The following is a 22,346-nucleotide window of genomic DNA, read 5'->3' as shown; positions in this document are numbered from 1 at the left end:
AAGCAGGAACAACAGAGGGTCATGCGAGGTAAACCGAGCCAAGTGCAACGGCAGGCACGTTTGAAACTTCACAGTGAAAGAGAGCCGCTATTTGTAATCATTTAAAAAAATTAAAATAAAATAAAGGAACTGGCTGGGCTTGCACTGTAGTAACATGGGCAGAGAGAAGGCACAGTCCTGACACAGTCACCTTCTGGACAGCGTCTGTGCTGAGGGGCGGGATCGGCTGAGGGCGTTCACGCAGGGTCTGAATCATCATCAAGCGTCTTCAAAGCCTTCTGGCCTATGCCAGTCAGACACGATGCTCCGAGCTGCAGAGATGGCAACAGCAAGGCCAGGGCAGGTTAGGGCAGACCAGGGCTTTGGCCTGTGCATCTGAAATGCCCCGTGGACACTAGAAGAAGGTGGGCAACCAAGGGGCTGATTGACAGGTCTGGATTTCGGGGGAAATACCTGAGTGGGGTCTTCACTTGGAGCTGCCAGCATGTAGTTCTTAGAAATATGGCTCAGTGGTAGAGCCCCTGCCTAGAATCCCCCAGTGAGGGGCTGGGGTATGGCTCAGTGGTGGAGCCCCTGCCTAGAATCCCCCAGTGAGGGGCTGGGGGCGTGGCTCAGTGTAGAGCATCTGTCTAGAATCCCCCAGTGAGGGGCTGGGGGCGTGGCTCAGTGGTAGAGCCCCTGCCTAGAATCCCCCAGTGAGGGGCTGGGGTGTGGCTCAGTGGTAGAGCCCCTGCCTAGAATCCCCCACTGAAGGGCTGGGGGCATGACTCAGAAATAGATAACTTATCTAATTTGCAAGTGCTTAGTTCCATCCCTAATTCAGGAAAAACTTCTCATAAAAAAAAAAAAAAGAAAATCTCCAATGCTTGACATTTTTAGAGTAAAAAATGGCAAAATATTCCCTATTGAAACTACAGAAATTATTTTCGGGGGCCACACTTGGCAATTCCTATTTTCCTAGAATAAAATCTATTTTTTTCCTAAGACCTCAGATTTGCACACACATGCCATCTGTGATGTCATGATCTGCTTCTGCTTTTTAGTTTCTCTATTTCTACCTCATTTTGTCCATCGATGTGGACGAGGCCACACTGATGGTTTTCATTTTCACAGAGTGCTTTCCCATTTTCTAATTAATTTACTTCTTAGCTGTACCCTCCTTTTGCTGGATTATTTGTTTTCTTCCAGTTTCCATTCGTTTCTGGGCACTCACTCTTATCCTATATATTATACTATTTAAAGGAACAAAACTCTGCACACTGCTTTGAGATACATCTCTGCTTTCTAGGTTTCATTTATAATTTCTAAGCATTCAGCATTCATTTCCTCTGTGCTCCAAGAATTTTTAAAGAAACACTTTTAGGCACTTGTCTTCACTGTACAAGGCCCCGGTTCAGTCCTCGGGGACACAGGAGAAAAGACAGGAAGGAAGGGGGAGGGAGGGAACGGAAATTTTAGAATTACAAGTAGCAAGGGCTTTTGTATTTAGATAGCTCAAACTTTTATTTAAAGGATGGAATAAATCAAAGAGAAAACTGTCACTGCCCTGAGGCAGGAACCATAGTGCTTATTTTACTGGGTGAGTGAAGTCTTCCTATTTTCTCTGTGAAAAGCAAAGCAAAGCAAAACCAACCGAAACAAACAAAAGGGGAGGCAGAGAGAGAGGGCTCAGCACCCCAGAGCACTTTCTGCTCTTGTAACAGACCTGGGCCGGTTCAGGTCCCAGGACTCACATCAGTAGGCTCACAACTGCCTGGCGCTACAGTTCCAGGGGATCTAGCGCCCTCTTCTGGCCTCTTGGGGGCATAGCACTCATGGGTGCGTGCACACACTCAAACATACATCTATCTATATGTGTAACTTAAATATAAAAGTTTGGGAGTTGGAAGCGGAAGTGTGTGTGGGTGAGTTTGAGGTCAGCTTGGTCTACATTATGAGTTCCAGGCCAGCTAGTAGTAGTTGAGACCTTGTTTAAAAAAATAAAGTTTGGATAGATCTGACATACTTATCTTCTTAACTGGGGAGGTTTCTTAACTACAGTAACACAGGACAACTTATGTACCTCTGTTTGTCTCTTAATGACATTCTGCAGAGAGTAACGGTCAGAGGACCGACCGTGTGTGTACTACTGTGCTTTTTGGGTAGTTTTCTTTCATAAACACACCTGTGGGGATTTGTATTTTGAGACAGCTTCACTATGGAACCTAGGCTGGTCTTTTATTTGTTTTGTTTTTGTTTTTTTGTTTTGTTTTGTTTTTTTGGTTTTTCGAGACAGGGTCTCTCTGTGTAGCCCTGGCTGTCCTGGACTCGCTTTGTGGACCAGGCTGGCCTCAAACTCACAGCCATCCACCTGCCTCTGCCTCCCGAGTGCTGGGATTACAGACTTGTACCACTGTACCCGGTGAGACAGGGTCCTGAATAGCCCAGGCTGGCTTCAGAGTCTCTATGCGGCTGGCAATGCCCTTGGCTTCTGATCGCCTGGCGTCCTCCTCCCAGGCTGAGATCACGGGTGGGCACCACAGTGCAGGTTACTGGACACACACAGGGCTTCATGCATGCTATACGTGCACTCTATACACCGAGACCTATCCTGGGCCAACTCACCAGCTGGAGCTATACATACATTTATAGATATATTTTGCTTCTTAGCTATAAAAGAGAATCCAGGCTGTCTGCATTACCTGGGTTCTTTTTCTCCTTCCCCGGCCCACATGCTGTGTTATCATCACACTGTTACTTGGTCGTATATTACACGATGAATCATTACTTCATCACACGTGTAAACCTGCGCGGCTCGCATCCAATATGCTTTGTGCTGTGGTGTTATGTAACCTTGGTCCTGCAGTAAGCTACGTGAGTTCCGCTGGCAACAGTTCTGACATTAAAAAAAAATTCTACCCTAGACAGACAGACAGAAAGGTAAGTAGGCAAGTATGTAGATGAGTGATTGATACATACATACATACATACACACACACACACATACACACACATATACATAAATTTTTTTGAGATACAGTCTAGCTGTATAGCCTTAGCTGTCTTGGAATTCACCATATAGACCAGGCTAGCCTCTAGACCGGCTTCTGCTGTCTGAGTTCTGGGCTTTCAGGCATGCACTGCCCTGTACCGGCTTTTGTCGTGGTTTTAAAATCTGTCCAAAGGCTAGGTTAAGTATTTCCTCTGAGTTTCCTTAGGAGCTTGCAGATCATTTCCCAGAAGAAGTTTGTTGCCTTTGTTGGCTTGAATGAGCACGCCTGCACAGGCTCATAAGTCTGAGAGCTTATGCACCAGGGAGCGGGATTATTCGAGGGGATTAGAAAGATTCGGAGGTGTGGCCTCGCCGCAACACCTGCGGCCCTGCTGGAGGACACGGCACTAGGAGTGGGCTTGAGGGTTTCGGGAGGCCACGCCAGGCGCAGGTGCTCTCTCTCTCTCTCTTTTTCTTGGCCTTTGGATCAGGATGTAGAACCGAGCTACAGCTCCAGAGCCATGCGCCCCGCCATGATGATCATGGGTAAAACTCTGAAACTGTAAGCCAGCTCCCAGGTAAACCCTTTCCCTTGTAAGAGGGGCCTTGGCCGTGATGTGCCTTCACAGCAACAGAGCAGTGACTAAGACAACGCCTCAAGATATGATGAAATGAGTGGGTTAACATGTGAACTGCTTATCCTAAAAGCATTATTCAAAACGATCTTTTTTTTATGACAGGCTAATATGCAAGTCACTACTGTAGGCCTAAATCAGCTTCAGATTGACGATCCCCTGCCTCAGCCTCTTGAGTGTACGTATCACAGGCATGCACCACACCTAGTCAATCCACTCACAGTCTCTGAGTTTCACATGTGACAACGAAAAAGCTGCAAGTGAGATGAAGCCCTGCTGTCGACCTCCCCCCTCCTCTTGCTCTCCAAAACTGGGGGACTGTGTGCGCGCGCTATAAAACGACTCTGGCACGTAGCTATATGCCCAGTGCTAAGTCCCACAGTCCCATAGTGCTCTGTACTTGTTACTCTTCTGTGCCTATAAATGGTGGCGTGTGCCACCGCATGGGTGTGGAGCTCAGTGGACAGCTTTGCCGAGCTGGCTCTTTGCTCCCTACAATACTGGACTCCAGGGACCAACCTCAGATCAGATCTTCAGGCCTATGTTCAAAGCGCTGCATCACACACCAGGCCATCTCAGTGGCTGAGAATACACACACACACACACACACACACACACACACACACACACACACACACACACACCCCACACACACACAGACACACATCACACACACACACCACACACACACATACACCCACACAGGATTCCCACGTATCCTAGGCTGGCCTCAAACCCATTATGGAGCCCAGGATGACCTGGAACCTTGCTCTTCCTCTCAGTTGCTGGGATTACAGCTCTGCTCTACCACTTTTCCACATTTTGTTTGTTTGTTTGTTTTGTTTTGTTTTGTTTTTGAGACAGGGTCTCTCTGTGTAGCCTTGGCTGTCCTGGACTCGCTTTGTAGACCAGGCTGGCCTCGAACTCACAGCGATCCGCCTGCCTCTGCCTCCCGAGTGCTGGGGTTAAAGGCGTGCGCCACCACCGCCGCCGCTGCCACCGGGTTCACTCTTGCACATTTTCATGGTGTCGCATCCTGCTAATGATTTTGCTGGGTTAACTTTCACTGGACCAGCTATGTCCTTTCAATTTGTACACCCCAAACTTCCCTTTATCCTTGAACCTTCTGGGAAACAAATTCTTGTGCGCCCTTTCCCTGCTCTTCGGCTGGGACACGAGCGCTGCTGCACGTGTGCTATTCCGCGTCTCTCTTCCCCTCCACCGCTTGGCTAATTTCACTCGTTTGTCTCCATTCACAAGCCTGCCCAACCCCTCCTCCTGCTCTTCCCACAGTCCCATCTGCAGGAGCCTCAATCCTGCTTGGTGCTATTTTTCCTCTTTCTTTTCTAAATTCTGTCTGCTCGTGTTCCCTCTCCCTTTGTGGTCTTTATCTCTTTGTGTGAGAAAAAGTACAGGCGGGGGGGTAGAGAGCTGGCTCAGTACCTTGCCGAGGATCTGTGCCCACGTGATGGCCCACAACCACCTGTGACGCCAGTTCTAGGGATCTGAGGCCCTCTTCTGGCCTCTGAGGGCACTGCACACACGTGGTGCACACACATACGAGCAGGCAAACACTCATAAACATAAACTTTTTTTTTTTAAAGGTCTCTGCTTTGAGTCTATCTTCCAAACTAGCAAATACTTTATTTTTTTGGGGGGGGGGGTCTCACTGCGTAGTTGAGGCTGGCCCTAAACTCTACCGTCCAGGCAGGAGGCATAGCCTCCCAAGTGCTGGGGTTACTGGGGTTACAGGCCTGCAGCACTGTGCCTAGCTGTTTCTGATATATTCGGTTTTAATCTTCAAGTCTTTGCTATAAAGTTTTTTTCTGGTTTCCTCTCCCTTCCTCTCCGACTGTGTCATTTCACAATCTTCTGCTAGCTCCTTCTGGGTAATCAGCTGTTCTGAATATGACTAACAAGTTCGTCCTTCAGCAGTTCCTTCCAAAAAGGCTGTGGTGGGGAAAGGCAAGGGACACCCTCAGCAAAAGCTGCATTAGGATAGAGGTTGTCTTTCTTTTTTTTTTTTTTTAACTTTTGTTTATTTATTTTATGTATATGAGTGCCCTATCTACCTGCAGGCCAGCAGAGGGCATCAGATCCCAGTATAGACGGTTGTGAGTCACCATGCGGTTGCTAGGGAATTGAACTCAGGACCTCAGGGAGAGGAGACGGCACTCTTAACCGCTGAGCCATCTCTCCAGCCCTAGGAGTTGCCTTTCAAGAGTGATTTCTTAGCCTGTCCCCGTGGTGCGTGCCTTTAATCCCAGCACTCAGGAAGCAAAGTCAGAGGTAGGGAGAAATTTTGAGTTCAAGGTCAGCCTGGTCTACACAGCGAGGCCCAGGCCAGCCAGAGCAGCACAGTGAGACCGAGAATGGCTTCTCTAGTTTCCTCCTCAGTTCAGGGCACAGTGATTGGCAATGCCGGGGTTGTTCAAACTGCAGGTCCTGTTCTACTAAATCCCAAGTCACCCGTTGGCCTCCTCTCATACCGCCTAGCTCCCTTCTCTGTCACAGAGGCACACCCAGGACAACTGCACTGTGGCTCCCTGTGCCCACTCCCACAGCCACGCTAGGGCATGCCTGCGCCTCAGGCCTGCGCTGCCTACGCTCTGCAGCTGCACCTGAAGGCGGAGCCAGAGAGCGCTCGCTCAGCACTCCCCTGGACCTCACCGGGTTTGCCTAATTTGGGCAACAGTCTTCTTAGATTCATGGGTCACAAAGTCTGGGGTACAGTGTGGTAGAGTGTGCTTTGCATGTGCAAGCCTTATAAGGGAGGAAGGGAGGGAGGGAGGGAGGGAGGGAGGGAGGGAGGGTGAAAGGGAATCCGGCTCTCTTCGTTTTCCTTAATTGTTCTGACACGAGTAGAAAGTGACATGTTTTTACTGCCACTTTAAAGTGAGAAGTTAAGTAAGTAATTTTGGGAATTTAATGACACAATTAGAAACAATCCAACTCTCCAAAATTGGGGCACATTCAGAGAGTGAAATAAGTAAGAGTATGCGCACGTCAAGTAACGCTGAGTTCTGCAGGCACAGGGCTTTTATCTAACAACGGTGCAACCGTCTATGTGACATGACACCAGATATGGTGAATTGTACACATGATATTGGGTTTTCCACGTCAAATACATATGCATAAAGGAGGAACGATAGTGGGGGAAAACGTTTTTCTTTGGTGGTGCTAGCAGAAATGAAACCCAGGCATGCGCAGACTAGCCAAATGGTCTATTACTAAAGCACGCTTTTACCTTCCGCACTCAAAACTGTCCCCACCCGCCGTGTGTGTGTGTGTGTGTGTGTGTGTGTGTGTGTGTGTGTGTGTGTCTGGAGAGTGAACCCAGGGCCTAGGCAAATACTCTACCACTGCACTATATTGCTGACGGGACTTTCACTTTGTTTACGTTGAGACAGGGGTCTGGATGAGCTGCCCATGCCGGCTTTATAAACTTAACTCTGCAATCCTCTGCCTCAGCATCCTGAGCAGCTGGCACAGCCAGCTCTTAAAAAAAAAAATAAATAAAAATTTAAATTTAAATTAAGGTAAAACTAATGTGTACTGAAGTCGGGCGTGGTGGTGCACGCCTCGGATCCCAGCGCTTAGGGGGCAGAAAGCAGCGCATCCTTGTGTGTTCCAGGCCAGCCAGGACTACGTAGTGAGACCCTGTCAAACATAAACACACACACATATAGAAAGAGAGAGAGAGAGACAGAGACAGAGAGACAGAGAAAGAATTCCTAAATACATAAGTACAGCCTGCTTTGTCAACAGTATGTATGTATGTATGTATGCATGCATGTATGTTTGTTTGTTTTCAGGGCTAATCTTTGGTATTAGATAACCCATTGGTGTGTCCGTCCCTGTTTCTAACATCAATTAATAAAAAAAAAATAGGCCATGAATTTAAGTGGGTACTCGGGAGGGTTTAAAGAAAGAGGGAGGAGGGATGACGGAATTATAAACAAGCCAAACGTGGTAGTGAGTGCTAAGCAATGTTCTCATCTGAAAGTCTGTTTCACCATCAAGGCATGGCATGTATGACAACGGCAAATAAAACATAATAAACGCTCTCAATTTTTAAAGCACAATAGCAACACGGCTTCCCTATGGCCTCTGCCGACAGCTGTCGTCATTAAAATGCACTGCCTGCTCCCCCACCTGCCGGGACTAACGGTGTCCCCTCCTTCCGACGCAGGTCAGGACCGAGCCCCCCAGCGGCTGACCGACTCCCCACTCCTTCAGCAACCCCACAGGCCCACCCTGCTACACACACACACACACACACACACACACACACACACACACACACGCTTGTTTACTTAGCCCCAATAATGCACTGGGCTTTAAGGGCAGTGCAGCAAGCCTTGTTTTCATTATAAAACAGGACGGCAGAACAAGCAGGCTACATTTAAAGGCCAACTTAAAGCTAAGGTGTTTACTCAAAAAAGGAAAAAGAAAAAAAAAAAACTCAAACAAACCTATAAAATGTACCGCACACACTGCAGACATTCAACACGGTCTATGTATTTTTTAAATCTCTAACATTTGAAGTTTCACGGCAAGGAAAGTAAACCGCAGGGCTGAACAGACGGAAATACAGCCTCTAACCCGTGAGCGGGGCTGGGGAGGGTGCGGAGCACAGGCCTGGCACACGGCGTGAGCCGCCATCTTTCCTTTCAGTTCTCAAGTGGACGCTCCAAGGTTCCCAATTCCCCCTCTCTAACAAAGCAGAAGACATTCCAAACACCGCTCAGAGGCCGACTGTCACACGTCCAAGGTGAGCCTGGGCTATACTCAGAGTTCCAATGAGGCGACTGACTTTTTACCCTGACCCCAGTCTGTGTCTGCCCCGGCATTGCTCAGCCCAAGCGCCCCTGGATGATCATGTGTTCTTGGGCAGCACGCCTGGGAGTTTCTGTGACCTTGACCATAACCCGGATGTGTAAGTAAAACAGCTAATGCGAGCAGGCTCCCCTGACCTGCACCCGACAGCAGCAGCATCATCGTGGTGTTTGCCTTTAGACACGCTCTGCCCCCTCTTCCCCCCCCCCCCCCCGCCCCCGAGCTTTGGAGCAGCAGCCCGCTCTTGGTTACCAGCTAATAAAGGAGCCCAACTTGGCCTTATATGCCCAGCAGCCTGTAACTCTCTCCCCTGGCCTGTCGCCATCCGGCCATCCAGAGCTGGGCCTTGAGACTATGACTCAAAGGAAAGAAACAGACAGACACGCCCTGCTGAGGTAGGACAAGGTGGTGTGTACCTGTCATCCCGGCACCCCAGGCTAAGGCTGGAGGACCGATAGTTGGAGGCTAGCCTGGGCTACGCACTGAGATGTTCTCTTAAAATCAAGTAAAACTTAAACCAGGAAATGATTTGGAGCACAGAAACTCAATGTATGAACTGTCTGTCTTGCAACGACTTATTTGCAGTTGTTGAATAGTTAATAATCCCGAGTACTCAAAAACCAAAGTATTTTCACACACACACACACACACAAAAAAGCTTAGTGCCCCAGGAGTAATGGCATGTGCCTTTAACCTCGGCACTCAGGAGGCGAAAGCACGCAGATCTCTTGAGTGTGAGGCCAGCCTGGTGTACATAGCGAGTTCCAGGCCAGCTGGGACTGCACGGCGAGACTCTGAGCTCAGTTGTAGCCTCCACGGCACAGGGGCGGTGGGTGGAAGAAACCTGTTAGAGGCTGTGCCAGCTTGCGGCTTCCCAGATGGCATCGGAGGCGCAGAGAGAGACTGCCCGGGCTTCTCTTTCTTCCCCGTTCTACACACTTTTGAAACAATCTCACCCACACATCTACAAGCTGGTAATAGGAAAATGTCCGCTTTTCAACACAGATGGAGTGCCTGCCTTCCGCACGCCCAGCTTCCTCAACTCCCCATCTTTAGCGTGACTGCTTCGAGAGCGCCTTCAGTATCGAAAGTCAGCTGGGGGTGCTGGCTGGAGAGTCGTGAGTTCGGAACCGGCCTGGGGCACACAGACCTTGTCTTTTGGAAGCTAACTCCTGAGCCCTAGAAATGGAGAATCCGGCTGTCCTCAGCCCTCCGTTCCTGTGGGAGGGCTCAACTCACTGTGAGCAGTGCCACCCCTGGGCAAGTAAAAGCTCGGAGAGCAAGGCAGCAGGCAGCACGCCTCCATGGCCTTTGCTTGAGTTCCAGCCTCCAGGTTCCTGCCTTGACAGGCTGTAATACGGAAGTGTAAGCTGAAGTAAACCCTTTCCTCCTCCTCCTCAAGTTGGCTTTTGGTGGTGGTGTTTCACCACAGCAACCAAAACCCTAAGATAGGTGACCTGGCCAGGCTGGCATCAAGCCACACAGTGCCAGGCCGAGAAGAGTACTTCACTCTGAGCTCACAAGGAAGGGCAAAGGATGCCTGCGTGTGGGGTGCTGCAGACTGCCCGGCGCCTCCCCCCCCTCAGCTGGTTCTAAGCTGCATCTTTGTGCCAACTGCAAGTGCAGCATTGTCCCTGAGTTCTAGGGGTCACTCCAGCCAACTGCTCGCCCCCAAAGGCCAGTGGGCACCTCGGCACTTACAGCCAACTGCTCGCCCCCAGAGGCTAGTGGGCACCTCAGCACTTACAGCCAACTGCTCGCCCCCAGAGGCTAGTGGGCACCTCAGCACTTACAGCCAACTGCTCGCCCCCAGAGGCTAGTGGGCACCTCGGCACTTACAGCCAACTGCTCGCCCCCAGAGGCTAGTGGGCACCTCGGCACTTACAGCCAACTGCTCGCCCCCAGAGGCTAGTGGGCACCTCAGCACTTACAGCCAACTGCTCGCCCCCAGAGGCTAGTGGGCACCTCGGCACTTACAGCCAACTGCTCGCCCCCAGAGGCCAGTGGGCACCTCGGCACTTACAGCCAACTGCTCGCCCCCAGAGGCTAGTGGGCACCTCAGCACTTACAGCCAACTGCTCGCCCCCAGAGGCTAGTGGGCACCTCAGCACTTACAGCCAACTGCTCGCCCCCAGAGGCTAGTGGGCACCTCGGCACTTACAGCCAACTGCTCGCCCCCAGAGGCCAGTGGGCACCTCGGCACTTACAGCCAACTGCTCGCCCCCAGAGGCTAGTGGGCACCTCAGCACTTACAGCCAACTGCTCGCCCCCAGAGGCCAGTGGGCACCTCGGCACTTACAGCCAACTGCTCGCCCCCAGAGGCTAGTGGGCACCTCAGCACTTACAGCCAACTGCTCGCCCCCAGAGGCCAGTGGGCACCTCGGCACTTACAGCCAACTGCTCGCCCCCAGAGGCTAGTGGGCACCTCAGCACTTACAGCCAACTGCTCGCCCCCAGAGGCCAGTGGGCACCTCGGCATTTACAGCCAACTGCTTAGAAGTGAGAGCCACCTGGGGATCCCTCAACTTGAGACCAGAGGTGGCTTTTTTGTTTGTTTGATCTTTGTTTGTTTGTTTGTTTTGAGATGCCTGGAACTCATCGAGACCTGCTTGCCTCTGCCTCCCAGGTGGTGCTGGGGTTAAAGGTATGCGCCACCACGCCCAGCTGCAACCAGAGTCCGAAGCCAGGGCAGTTTTGCCCAGAACTAGTTTCTCAACCTTGGAAGTCTGGCCGAACTGGTGGTAGCTGGAGAGAAGTCACTGGGCCCTGGAGAACGGCAGGTGGCACCTGCAGATGCAGCCAGCCAGCCACCACGCCGCTCACCGAACACATCAGGTCGTCAGTGAGCTCTCTGTCCTGCCGTCTGTAAAAAATGTCACCTTCCACAAGGTCAGCTTCCTAGGAAATTCTGAGTCGGCCTTCTTTTCTCCAATTCCATCCAGCTCGGATGTGCAAATGGGGGTGCAAACTCTACGTTCCCCAAAGAAGGCGTGTGGACAGCTGCAGGCACGGAGCCAGGTCATCTCCTGCCATCCTCAGTCTCAGTGGCCATCTGTCCCCAGCCCTCCCTCCCTGACCTGGGACAGCTGGCTAGCAGGTGGAAACTCACTTAGCAAACCACCAGCTTCTCCCAGATTCAGAATTAAACACTGTCATGAGAACCACACCCACAAAACCCAAGGCGGAGAGTCCCCCACTCTGCCGAGACCCACGTCCTAGCTGTGCTCAAACATCATGACCGAAAGCAACTTGGGGAGGAAAAGGTTTACCCGCCTTATACATGCAGGCTACTGTGAAGGGCAGTCAGGGCAGAATTAAAGCGGACGCCATGGAGGCGCTCACAGTCTTGAGCTTCCCCAGAGACCGCCTCTGCTCCTACAACCACGAAGGTCCTGGTTCCCACGTCTTACCCTTGAGGGGCTCAGCTTTACCCTGGTCTCTCATCATCTGCTTTGATTTTTCTTTCTGATTTTTGTCCCCCTCATCAAAGTGAAGTTAAACGCCTCCTTCAATGCCGGATTCCCAGGCCTAGGAGAGCGCCTGGCTCAAAAAAGATAATCGCTTACTGAGTGTGTCCTAATTGGATGTTCAGGTCTCACAGAATCCGCTGAACAGGATTAGCTCAGCAGTGGGCGCCAGCTTTACTCTACCCTCCTCAATCCGTTCTCCACACCACGGCCTGAGACGCCTCTCCAGGGAAACGCTGCAGCCTGGTTAGATACGGGGCTCAGCACACGCTCGGGGGGCCATTTTTCTCTTAGAGAGGAACACAGGCCCCTCGCTACCGGCTGTTTCCACACCCATCTACCCTTTCTGAAGTGGGAATTCTGCAATTTTGGTTTCTTTAAAAACACAGGCTGGAGAGATGGCTTAGTAGTTAAGAGCACTGGCTCTTCCAGTGGACCTGGGTTCAATTCCCAGCATCCACAGGGCAGCTCACAACTCTCTGTAGCTCCAACCCCAGGGGATCTGGCACCTTCACAGACATACATGCAGGCAAAACACCAATTGCACATAAAATAAAAATGAATAAATCTTTTTTTAAAAAAAAAAAAAAGGAAAAACAACCCACAAAAATATTATAAGAATTATATTTTCATTTTAGTCCCCAGGTGTAGGGGTGTGGGGCTGCTTCGGGCTGTCCGCAGCAGCTGGCCATGATTTGCCTCGTGCTCTGGCAGAGGCATGGTTTTGCCAGCTGCAGACAGTTTCTGTGACTGTGATGTTTGGAATTCTGGGAACTTTTCAGAGTGTATATATAAAACGCTTGCACCCTGATGGGTGGGGTTGGTAGCCGTTGGTCATTCAGAGGGGTTGGTTGAGGTTTGTTGGTAGTTGTGCTCAGAGAAGAAACAAAAGAAAGGAAATTAGATTCACGGATCTCTCTCTCTCTCTCTCTCTCTCTCTCTCTCTCTCTCTCTCTCTCTCTCTCTCTCTCTCTCTCCTTTGTCTCATATCTAGTGATAGGGGGTGAAACTGGAGAGGAGCGGGGATCAAGAGTGGGAGAAAGAAGAACCCACCAAGTAGCAAGGACCAGCGACACCTTCCCCCACCTCTTCTCCAGCCATGCTATACTGCTTGCTGTTGGCACACCCAAGCCTCTCTTGCCCCCTGGCCTTGGGCACCTGTTCCTCCCCCGAGGCACTCATCTCCCCTCCCGGGGTCTCCTCCTTTGTTCCCCCTCCAGGATGTCTTAGCCAATGCTTCTAAAACCCTTCCCTGGCCGCCACACGGGCTGCCGTCCTGTGGGCTGCCCAGGCACACGGGTTCAGGACGCGTGCCCCGCCCGCCGTCTCCCTCTCAGGGGCGTCACGTGGAGGCGGGCTCCTGTCTTGTTTGTTTGTCCCGCTCAGTACTGTGGGTGGCTACTACACAGTCGCTCCATCTGGTATGCTGGACAAGCTGAAGCCCTTGCTACTCCCTCCATGTTCTCCGCAGAATTTAGTTCCCTGTTACCCACAGAACAGGTGCTCAACCCCAGATTGAAAAAGCAGCGCAAAGCCGGGCAGTGGTGGCGCACGCCTTTAATCCCAGCACTCGGGAGGCAGAGGCAGGCGGATGGCTGTGAGTTCGAGGCCAGCCTGGCCTACAAAGTGAGTCCAGTGGCAGCCAAGGCTACACAGAGAAACCCTGTCTCAGAAAACCAAATAAAAAAATAAAAGAAAGAAAGAAAGAAAAGAAAAGAAAAAGCAGTGCAATGAAGCACCATGGTGTCCAAGCAGCTAGATGACGGAGTATGGTCCTTTTAAGGATGTGAGCAAGGGCCACTCATAACCTTTAAAAGACCCTGACTCAATAGTTTGTCCTTAGTCACATGACTTCCTTCAACACGTCTTCCTGCTACACTGCTACCAGCATTTAACTTCGGACACATGGTTCCCACAGAGGTATTTTAGTTTTTATTCAAAATAAGTGTATTAATGTTCATGAAGAGGCACTGATCCGGGGCTGGAGAGATGGCTCCGCGGTTCACTGCGCTTGCTGCTCGTCCAGAGGACCAGGGTTCAGTCCCCAGCACCTGGGCCCAGCGGCTCACAACCACCTCTAACTCAGCTCCGGGGGATCTGAAGCTCTTTCCTGGCCTCTCCTGGGCACTTGCACCCACAGCGGGCTGCACACACATGGACGCACACTATATATAAATAGTAAAATACATCTTAAGGGAACAAGCAAGGCATTTTTGGCTCAAAACCCCCTGGCAACCTGCAAGCTTCCTTCTGTGAAGTTAGGTGCGCCCTGAAACAATGTCAGCAAGTTCTAGAAATTCTGAGAAAGACAGAAAGAAAACAAAATGGTATTTAGAGAGTCAGTCCTGTCCCATCAGCAGACACGGTATCAGAAAGGTCTGAAGCCCCTGGTGGAGATGAGGGCCTCATCGCGTTTCTTCGTGTTTTCCTTTTTTTTTTTTTCCTCTCCCTATTGCAACCAACAGACAGAAAAAAAATTAAATTAAAAAAAAATTAAAATTTCCACCATGACCCAGTTTGTACACAATCAAAACTAAAAGTAACAAAATTCTCCTCAACCCTACTCTGTAATATTCCACTGGATTTCACTGAAAAGCACAACTCAAGCTTACTGCGCCCGACACATAGCCCACATTATCTCTTTCTCTTTCTGCATGGGGACGAGGGTCAGGGATATACACATGAACGGAGGCCAGAGGTCAACTGAGCGTCTTTCCTCAGAAGCCGTCTGTCCATCTTGAGTTCTAGGAGACGGAGTCTCTCACGGCAACCTGGGATTGTAAGAGCGCACTATTGTGCCCGGATATTTACACAAGTGCTAGAGGCTTGAACTCAAGTCTTCACTTTAGTTTTTACTTTTTCAGGCAGGGTAAGTAGCCCAGGCTAGCCTCAAACACAACCCTTCTGCCTGTGTCCCTAGTGCTGGGGGAAAGGGGACACCACTATACCAAGTGAGAAACTCTGTTGCTTATACAAATGATGATGCCTTTTTTTTTTTTTAAGACAAGGTTTCTCTGTGTAGCCTTGGTAGATTTGTAGACCAGGCTGGCCTCAGAGCTCACAGCGATCCACCTGCCTCTGCCTCCTTAAATGCTGGGATTAAAGGCGTGCGCCACCACCGCCCGGCGGCTGCTGCTATTTTTAAATGATGGACGCTCAAGTCTTTTTGCCCTGTGTTTTTCTTTTTTGAGGGGACAAGGTCTCCTGTGACCTGGGCAGGCTTCCCATCTCTGCCTCCTAAGGCCTGGGATGACAGATGCTACCGAACCAAGGTAGCGGGCTGGGTCGGATTCTCGTGGTCCCGGTGAGTGTGCAGGTGCAGTCACACATCTACAGGGTTGGCTGCTGGAGAAACAATGGGCCCAGGTGCCCCATACCTTAATATTGGAAAACCACAGATCGTTCTCATGCAGGGTGGCCAGGTAAACAGACGTGAGAAGCCCGATGCAAAGGGCCACAGTCCCACCGACCGCAGGTGACAGGATCTTCCAGAACCTTCCAGAGGCACGGCCTTTTAGAAAAGAGAAACACAGGAAACAAGAATTTGGAATTTAGAGATGGCTCCGCTGCTACGATCACTTGCTGCTCTTGCAGAAGAGCTCGGTTTGGCTCCCACACGCACAGCAGGCAGCTCACACCACCTGTGCCTCCAGCTATAGGGGATGTGATGCCTTCCTCTGTCCTGTGCTCATTTGTACAACCTACACACACACACACACATACATATACACACACATACACACATACACACCTACACACATATATATACACACACATACAGATACACACACACACACACACATACATGCAGACAGACATACACACACATACATATACATACACACACATACATACACACATATACACAGACATACATACACACACACACACACACATACACACAATTAAAAATAAAAATAAATTTTACGGAAACAGTAGAGCATGATTCAGAGGACACACAAACTAGGAAAAATACAAACGTAGGCGGTTTAAGGATAGTTAGAAAGGATGAATATTCTAGTAGGGAACAGATTAAGGACAGGAATAGGCAATGAACAAAAGGGAAAAAAATGGCCAATAAAACTAACAGACAGAAGAAAATATGTTAAAATTCATTCAAATTCCCTAGCACTGACAAAAAAAAAAAAAAAAGCAAAAAAAAACCCACCAAGCTGTACTTTAAAAACTCTTGGCAAATATGAAACTTAAAATTGCTAATACACGGGCTGGGGGTGTGGCTGGGTGGTAGAGCACCTGCTTGGCATGACCAGCAGTGCCAAGAGGGATAAATTTAAATGGAGCTGGAACTGCTTTGGAAATGCGCTGGCTAGTGTTTGTGTCAGCTCGACACAAGCTAGACTCAGCTGAGAGGGGGGACGCCTGCTTAGAAGCTGCCTGCACGAGACCGGCCGTGGGCAAGTGTGTAGTCAGCGGCGGGTACAGAAAGGCCCAGACACTGCGGGCCGAGCAGCTCCTGGTCCCTAAAGCAAGCAGGCTACAGCCGGGCACGGTGGCCAACACCTTCAATCCCAGAACAGGGAGGCAGAGGGATCACTCTTGAGTTCGAGGTCAGCCTGGTCTACAAATAGAGTCCAGGATAGCAAGGCTACACAGAGAAACCCTCAAAAAAAGAAAGAAAGAAAAAAGAAAGAAATCAGGCTGAGCAGACCACGAGGGGCAGGCCAGTCAGCAGCACCCTCCACGGCCTCTGCATCCGCTGCTGCCTCCAGGATCCTGCCCAGCTTGAGCTCTTACCCTGACTTCCTCTGGTGATGAACAGTAATGTGAAAGTATAAGGAAAGCAAACCTGCGGGCCGTGGTGGCGCACGCCTATAATCCCAGCACTTGGGAGGCAGAGGCAGGCGGGTTGCTGTGAGTTCGAGGCCAGCCTGGTCTGCAAAGTGGGTGCAGGACAGCCAAGGCTACACAGAGAAACCCTGTCTCGAAAAACCAAGAAAGAAAGAAAGAGAGAAAGAAAGAAAAGAAACCCCTTTGCTCCCCAGGCTGCTTTTGTTCATGGTGGTTCATCACAGCAATAGAAAGCCTAACTAAGACAGAAATAGATTTAAATAAACAAACATTTTGGGGACCAGAGAGATGGCTCAGGAATTAAGAGCACTTGTTGCTCTTACAAAGGACAACAGGTTCCATTTCCAGCCCTCACGTGGTGACTTGTGTAACTCCAGTGCCAGGGAACCCGGTGTCCTCCTGTGACCCACAATGGTTCCTTCCTCCTCCTGACCACTGGGCACACGCATGTGGTGGCTCAGGGCACGGGAAGGGGCGAGGAGCAGCTTCCCAAGCAGCACGTGGATCTCGCGTGCTTTTGTAATGCCACGTATGAGTGCTGAGGGCAACCTTGTGGAGACAGCGACACTCAGCCAGCGAGGTAAAACACTGTCATCTGTGCCACTCTCAGGATGATGAGGAAGCTGGGGAAGGGAGCCTTTCCTTCTTTTTAAAACTTGTCTTTTATTGTCGGGGTTGCTTTTTTTTTTTCTCCTTCTTCTTACATCATTTTATAAAATTTTAAAATTATTTTATTTTATTTTATTTTTTGGTTTTTTGAGACAGGGTTTCTCTATGTTATCTTGGCCATCCTGGAAAAAATAATTTTTAAAAATTAAAAAACAAACCAAAACAGGGGGCTGGAACAATGGCTCAGCAGTTTAAGAGCACTTACTACTCTTACGGGGGACCCAGGTTCAGTTCCCAGCACCCACATGGCGGCTTACAACCAGTTCCAGGGGATCCGATACCCAAATCTGACTTCAGAGGACACCAGGCATGCATGTAGGTGCATATACACACATGCAGTCAAAACTCTCATGCACAGAAATAAATAAACAAACATTTAAAAATAACAAGAAACAACCTAGGGGCTGCTGAGGCAGCTCCGTGAGTAAGGGCACTTGCTGCCAAGCACGATGACCTGAGCTTAATTTCTGCAACCCACAAAGTGGGATGAGGGAAGATCCCTGCTGGCTGGCCTCGGGCCTTCACCTGCAGGCACTGCTGAGCCACCAACACAGACAACGTAAATAGATAAATGTAATTTATTTTTATTATTTTTATTTTTATTTTTTTGGTTTTTCGAGACAGGGTTTCTCTGTGTAGCCTTGGCTGTCCTGTACCCGCTTTGTAGACCAGGCTGGCCTCGAACTCACAGCGATCCACCTGCCTCTGCCTCCCGAGTGCTGGGATTAAAGGGATGTGCCACCATGTAATTTTTAAAAAAGATTTATTTGTTTACTACTATTATGTGTACAGTGCTCTGCAGAAGAGGACATCCGATCACATTATAGATGGTTGTGAGCCACCACCATGTGGTTGCTGAGAATTGAACTCAGGACCTCTAGAAGAGCAGGCGGTGCTCTTAACCTCTGAGCCATCTCTCTGCCGCCCCCCCCCCCCGTAATTTTTTTTTTAAAGACACAATCTAACACATTTTAGCTGCACAGCAACATCAGCAACTACACCAGGGCACCTGGCATGCACTGCTCCCATCAGCTTAGCTGAGTGGCCCGGCTTCCCAACCCAGACATCTTTTATCATATCAAACAGCCTTCTCTGCTACCTACTAGCTCTGGCTGCTAAGAACTCATCTGGCTACAAAGGACTAATTACATCTGATCCAGAAAAGGGCTGGTGGCTGGAGAGCTTTTTCATGCTGACCAGGGGTCACTTAGCAACTGCTCAACGTTATATAAGTGATTTCCCCAAATTCTCATTTTCCCGCCTGCCCCCCATTCCTACACCCCTCCCCACCCCCTAAATAAAGCAAAAAAAAAAAAAAAAAAAAAAAAGAGGTTAACTTCAGGAACCTGACTGGATACAAAACGCTAAATTTCTTTTTCCAAAGATTTTAGTGAAATGAGACGCAGCCCAGATGAGGCTGCCTGGATGGTACAAGCACACAGAGAGCAGACGAGGTATTACGGACAGAGACACTGTGCTAGGCCAGGCGAAGCATCACTCTAAAACCCAGATGACACTGACACAGTCAGTTCCATCAACAGACAACTTTTTTACCAAGGATTCTTTCTTTCTCATCAAAGCTCTTGGACTGATTGCAGCCGAAAAAGCCAATATAATCAAAGTGCACTCAGAATATCTGAAACAAGTGTCCTTCCTAAGTCTCACGAGCTTTTTTTTTTTTACCCTGTTAGAATGTGACATGTGTTAATACGCAGAAGTAAAAGTAAGCCAAAAACACTGCTTCAGTTCCAGTCACCTACCAGATGGCAATTTCTTTTCCAACGCCACATCTTCTTTTGGTAATGGAAAATCCTCAGAAACTTCTATGGGTTTTGTCTCTTTTCTTTGCCGGATGTACATCATGTTGTCAGAGACTCATCCGCATTGTTCTTCCAACCACGCCTACAAACAGCACCCCGATAAATGTCCCACGGATAAGCTCGGCACCCTGTTTCCCCCCCAAGACACCCTTACGCTCCTACGTACTTAAATCGCATGAGTTAGCCTGCTGTCCCTCGCTCAGCAGACTCTCCCATGCACATCTTAATCAGCCTTTAAAGACACAACCCAGATATTTAACTCAGCCACATTTATGAAGCACCTGTTCCCCAACAGGCACTGGCGAGAGTCAGGGATACAGGTGAGCCATAGGAAGGCACCCTTCTTCCAGGAAGCCATCTTGGAGGCTCCTGGCCTCGTGATGATGTTTTACCTCCCTGGTTCCGTAACACTAACTGTGCAATTTGTTGCGTGCCACCGTTTTACATTATTTATTTATTTTACAGTTCCTTTAGAAAGTGGCGGGTCTGATTCTCTCACATAACTGACCACGTGGGAGGGATTCCTAGTAAACTTGTGACAGCTAGATTTTGAAGAATTGATACATTGTCTCTGACACCTGAATTTTAGCACCTGTGTTCTAGGAAAAGAAAAGAAAAAAAAAAATCCCTGCTAAGCTTTATGCCTGGGTGTCAAAGACAGCGCAGAGCTGTGCCAATCAGGGTGGCTGCCCTCGCAGGGGGGGGGGGCAGGGGGGAGGGAGCAACAGTGGGTGTAGCTACAGGAGCAGTTACCTAGATTGGAAGCTGTGAGGGGGAGGCGGGGGTGTGGTGGTGGTGAGTAAGCTGGCTTCTGTCCCCCGGGGAACATCTTGCCTCGGTCCTTCTGACTAATGAATAGCGTTTTACTAATTATCTGTTAAAGACGAGGAGTAGCCAGACGCAATGGCTTCTTCGGCAGTTAATCCAACCTGCACTCCGAAGGTACCAAAGTCTATGTTTACCTAACGGTACTACGCCACTTGCTCAAGAAGGCAGAGGAAGCCAACGCCACACAATGCTTCTTGTTAAGTAAGATACGTTCACTCAAAAAGGACGAGAAGGAACAGACTTACATTGCTGTGCCTCAAAGCGCAAGAAACAGTTAAAGTGAGGCGGGGGGGGGGGGTGAGGGGAGAGGAAGAGGAAGGGATCTTTTCAAAGTCCTGCAGCCACAGCTGGCATCCTGTCCCCTCTTGGGGAGCCATGCCCTGCCAGCCCTAGGCAGGGTTAATTAAGGGCTCTAGAGGGCCCACCTTACATCCTCCCAGAGCCTGTTGAGAGGCGGAAAAAGTTAACAAACACCGCAGGTGCTAATTACGATACCCAGCGAACTAGGAAAACAAAAAGTTGCTCCGGCCAGCGGGACGCAAAGCCGGGGCCAAGGCAAGACCCTCAGCAAAGGATACCCCGGAGGCAATTCCTGGGCTGCGGACCCGGGGGACGCGTGCAGCCGCCACCGCCGCGCACCTGGAGCCACTCCCCTGCGCACCTGGCATGCCCACGCGAGGGGCCAGGTGCCGGCCGGCCCAGGGAACGACGAGCCACTCGCTTCCCGCTCAGAGATGCTCCCACCCCCGCCCCGCCCACGTGTCCCACAGCCACGGCGCGTCCAGTCCCCCCGCCACCCCCCGCTCCCCGGCCCGACCCGCAGCCACAGACCTGCGGCCTCGGCAGTCCTCGCGGGCGGCTCGGGATTGGCAAGGAAGCACGCCCGGGCACCCGGACCTCGGGAGCGCTCTCACCCTACGGGCTAACAGGCGAGGCGGGGACCCGGAGGACCCAGCGGCCGGCGGCTCTGTGCGGCTCGGTGCAAAGCTGGGCCTGGGGGGTTGGGGGCGGGGGGCGTCTACAGCCCCGGGAAGGGGCGCGCCGGGGAGGCCGGGCTGCTGCCGCTGCATTCATTGGTCCCGGCAGCTGTTCGTTAACGCGGGGCCCCGCCCCCACCCCCCCGCGCTGCCCCGCCCCGTCTCGTGCGGCGCAGACCGGAAGGAAGAGGCACACTTCCGCTCAGAGGCCCCCCCCTTGGGGCGGGGGGTGCTGGGTTCCGAGGCAGATCTTAAGCTTGGACTGGTCCTGTCCTCGGAAGCCCTGCTGCCCGGAGGAAAGGTTACCCAGTCTCGGGGGGACCTTGCCAGCCATCTCTCCTGCCCGCCGTGTCCACCTGTCTGTGCTTTCGACGTTGCTGAGTGACCAATCCCGCAGACGCGTTTGCATCTCCAAAGACAACGCCCCTCAACCTCTGCATCCCCAACCCCGTCGCACCCATGCCCATCCCCCCCCCCCAGCCACCCCCCTCCCGAGCCCCGACCCCCCAGTTGTAAGTGCCCTGGGCTTTGTTGTTAATTATCCTCCTTAACAGGCTCCTCCAGTGATGAGCCCCGGATGTTACTCTTACCTTTAAATTGCTTGTCAGCCCTTAACCCCTCCTGTTTGAGACAGGGTCTCACTTATGTAGCCTGAAACTCTGTATGTAGACTGGTTTGGCCTCAAACTCAGAGATCCCTCCGCCTCTGCCTCCTGAGTGCTGGCACTAAAGGTGGGAGCTACTACACCCAGATTGAGTTTTGGTAGTTGGGTGGCCCTCTAGGATCGGTCCCTATGGAAAGGCAGCCTGTCAACTCGTTCCAACGAGAACTGCTTTTTCCACCCTGCTTTCCTTAATTTCCGGTCCCTGCTAGGTTTTTTTTTTTTCTCCTTTGAGTATCAACTGTTAATACCAGGAACATACTGCTCAACAGAGTGAGTGTTCTGTTACTTAAAGTGACTTGGGGAAAGTGTAACCGCTGGGAGGTGTGTGTCTCTTTGAGGAACGAACGGTGTTCAACTTCTACTTGATTTCTTTCTCTCTTTTTGTTTGTTTGTTTTGTTTATTTGTTTTTCGAGACAGGGTTTCTCTGTGTAGCCTTGGCTGTCCTGGACTCGCTTTATAGACCAGGCTGGCCTCGAACTCACAGCGATCCGCCTGCCTCAGCCTCCCGAGTGCTGGGATTAAAGGCGTGCGCCACCACCGCCCGGCTTTCTGCTTGATTTCTATAACACGAAGCAAGAACTGTCATAAGATAGCCTTTGTCATAGGAAGTAGGTGCCCGCCGCTAAGAGTTAAAGCCTTAGCGCTGCTGTAGTCCCAGCACAGAGG

General features: G+C 50.7%; 1 protein-coding gene across 4 annotated transcripts in view; it reads right to left on the bottom strand.

The window, feature by feature from the left end:
- The window catches only part of DPY19L3 (dpy-19 like C-mannosyltransferase 3), a 72,673-nt gene extending 51,593 nt beyond the window's left edge, over window positions 1–21,080 (bottom strand). The window contains exons 1-3 of one of the 4 annotated variants that reach the window (XM_084770819.1): window positions 20,870–21,080; window positions 19,151–19,292; window positions 15,290–15,423 (exon numbers count right to left, since the gene is read on the bottom strand). In XM_084770819.1, the coding sequence (XP_084626945.1) occupies window positions 15,290–15,423; window positions 19,151–19,253 (237 nt within the window). In that variant the 5' untranslated portion in view covers window positions 19,254–19,292; window positions 20,870–21,080. Of the gene's footprint in view, window positions 1–15,289; window positions 15,424–19,150; window positions 19,293–19,963; window positions 19,985–20,677; window positions 20,801–20,869 lie in introns of those variants that run through there. The other 3 variants (XM_084770820.1, XM_084770821.1, XM_084770822.1) reach the window with 3 other exon arrangements.
- Between the last annotated feature and the right edge of the window lie 1,266 nt (window positions 21,081–22,346).

The sequence above is a fragment of the Acomys minous genome, assembly GCF_964271855.1.
Source record: "Acomys minous genome assembly, chromosome: 20".
NCBI classification, from domain to species: Eukaryota; Metazoa; Chordata; class Mammalia; order Rodentia; family Muridae; genus Acomys; species Acomys minous.
Note: the sequence above shows the minus strand (reverse complement) of the source record. Positions and strands in the feature narration are given on the sequence as shown.